This window comes from Colobus angolensis, unplaced genomic scaffold (genome assembly GCF_000951035.1).
Source record: "Colobus angolensis palliatus isolate OR3802 unplaced genomic scaffold, Cang.pa_1.0 Scaffold114, whole genome shotgun sequence".
Taxonomy (NCBI): domain Eukaryota; kingdom Metazoa; phylum Chordata; class Mammalia; order Primates; family Cercopithecidae; genus Colobus; species Colobus angolensis.
The window spans coordinates 1,983,073-1,985,058 of NW_012112475.1; the positions used below are offsets into that span (position 1 = coordinate 1,983,073).

Genomic DNA, 1,986 nt, shown 5'->3' on the forward strand with positions numbered 1-1,986 from the left:
CTGGGTAACAGAGAGACCCTATCTCAGGGAAACAAAAAAAAAAAAAAAGAAAAGAAAATATGGATAGGTAAAACAGAAGAAAATAAAAATCATCCAAAGTGGTAACCGCTTTTAATTTTCTGGTGATTTTCCCTTTGTGCGTGCGTGTGTATATGTCTGTCTGTGTGTGTCTGTGTCCTAGAGATATATGTGTGCTTCTGAGTGCATACGCTCACAGTCTCTCAATACATGTTTCCCAAGTATCCCAATAAACGTGTTTTTCAGATGATGTAGTGACACACGTATTTTGACATGGTGGTGGGATTGTGAACATTTGTAACTAGGATGATCAGAACAGGCATAACACCTGGCTGTTACTGTTCTTCCCTCTCAAGTCTCTGCAGTTGCCTGGGGAGGGACATGCTAACCCAGCAGTAGAAATTGTACTGATGTTCTGTGTTGTTTCCTTCACAGCAGTTCTCAGCCCTGACAGAGGTGCTTTTCCACTTCCTAACTGAGCCAAAAGAGGTAAATAAAACATTCCATGTTAGGAAGAGTGGGTCCATGGTCCCTGAGATGCTTAGAAAGTGAAGGCTTAGGTTTTCACTGTTCCCTCACTGCAGGTGGAAAGGTTTCTGGCTCAGCTCTCTGAATTTGCCACCACCAATCGTATCAGTCTTGGCTCCCTCAGAAGCATTGTGAAAAGCCTCCTCCTGGTTCCAAATGGTGAGTAACCTCTCTTAGCAGCCGTGGCCAGAGACATTAACTTGAACATTCCTTTAGTCCATGGAGTCATTGAAGCATGCTCTGTGGACTGAGCCAGAGTGTTCGGTAATGAGCCAGATGTGTGTGGGACTCAGTCTCTGGAGGGAGCCCATGTAACAGGTGAACACAGTATAGTGGAATAGCAGTGCCCTGTGGCACAGCACAACTCAAAAGTTCAGTCTGTATCCTGAGTTCCGTCCCGAGAATGTCCTCTTGTTCTGTCTCTAATAAGGACAGAAATTGAGAATAAGCATTTGGAACCTTTTATAGCAGCTTGACAATGTCTCTTGAATCTAGTATTATTATTATTATTATTATTTTTGATATGGAGTCTCTCTCTGTCACCAGGCTGAAGTGCGGTGGTGCAATCTTGGCTCACTGCAACCTCTGCCATCCGGGTTCAAGTGATTCTCCTACCTCAGCCTCCCAAGTAGCTGGGATTACAGGCACGCGCCACCACGCCCAGCTAATTTTTGTATTTTTAGTAGAGATCATGTTGGCCAGGATGGTCGTGATCTCTTGACCTTGTGATCTGCTCGCCTCAGCCTCCCAAAGTGCTGGGATTACAGGCGTGAACCACTGCGCCCAGCCTGAATCTAATAATTTTTTTAAATGGAACATTTTTTTGTTTTTGATAGGGTCTTGCTCTGTTGCCCAAGCCAGAATACAGTGGTGCAGTCATAGCTCACTTCAGCCTCAAACTCCTAGGTTCAAGTGATCCTCCTGCCTCAACCCCCCAAGTAGCTGGGATCACAGGTGTACATCACCCTTCCTGGCTAATGATTTTTGTGTATAGAGATAGAGTCTCTCTATGTTACTCAGGCTAGTCTCAAACTCCTAGGTCAAGTTGTCCTCCTGCCTTATGGACTCCCAAAGTGCTGGGATTACAGGTATAAGCCACCATGCCCAGCTTCAGTTCAAGTGTATTAGAAGTTGGGGGTTTAATTTGTTTGCTTCTGTTCAGCACCTTCCTATGTCTTGGTGAAGTTTCTTCCTTTTGCCCTGTATTGTGCTCCTGAGGTTCGGGGGGCTTGGACCAGAACATTCCAGAGATTTTCAACTGTGAAATTTTCTGAGCCTAGTTTTTATGTGATTCTTGCTTCTTTTTTTTTTTTCTTTTGAGATGGAGTTTCAATCTTGTTGCCCAGGCTGGAGTGCAATGGCATGGTCTTGGCTCACCGCACCCTCCGCTTCCTGGGTTCAAGTGGTTCTCCTGCCTCAGCCTCCCAAGTAGCTGGGATT

The 1,986-nt window shown here is 45.2% G+C and overlaps 1 protein-coding gene across 6 annotated transcripts in view; it reads left to right on the top strand.

Moving 5' to 3' along the window:
* The window catches only part of COMMD7 (COMM domain containing 7), a 57,502-nt gene that overhangs the window by 19,277 nt on the left and 36,239 nt on the right, over nt 1-1,986 (top strand). For 4 of the 6 annotated variants that reach the window (XM_011959798.1, XM_011959805.1, XM_011959822.1 and 1 more), the window contains exons 2-3: nt 454-507; nt 603-705. In XM_011959798.1, the coding sequence (XP_011815188.1) occupies nt 454-507; nt 603-705 (157 nt within the window). The remainder of the gene's footprint in view (nt 1-453; nt 508-602; nt 706-1,986) is intronic. The other 2 variants (XM_011959807.1, XM_011959803.1) reach the window with 1 other exon arrangement.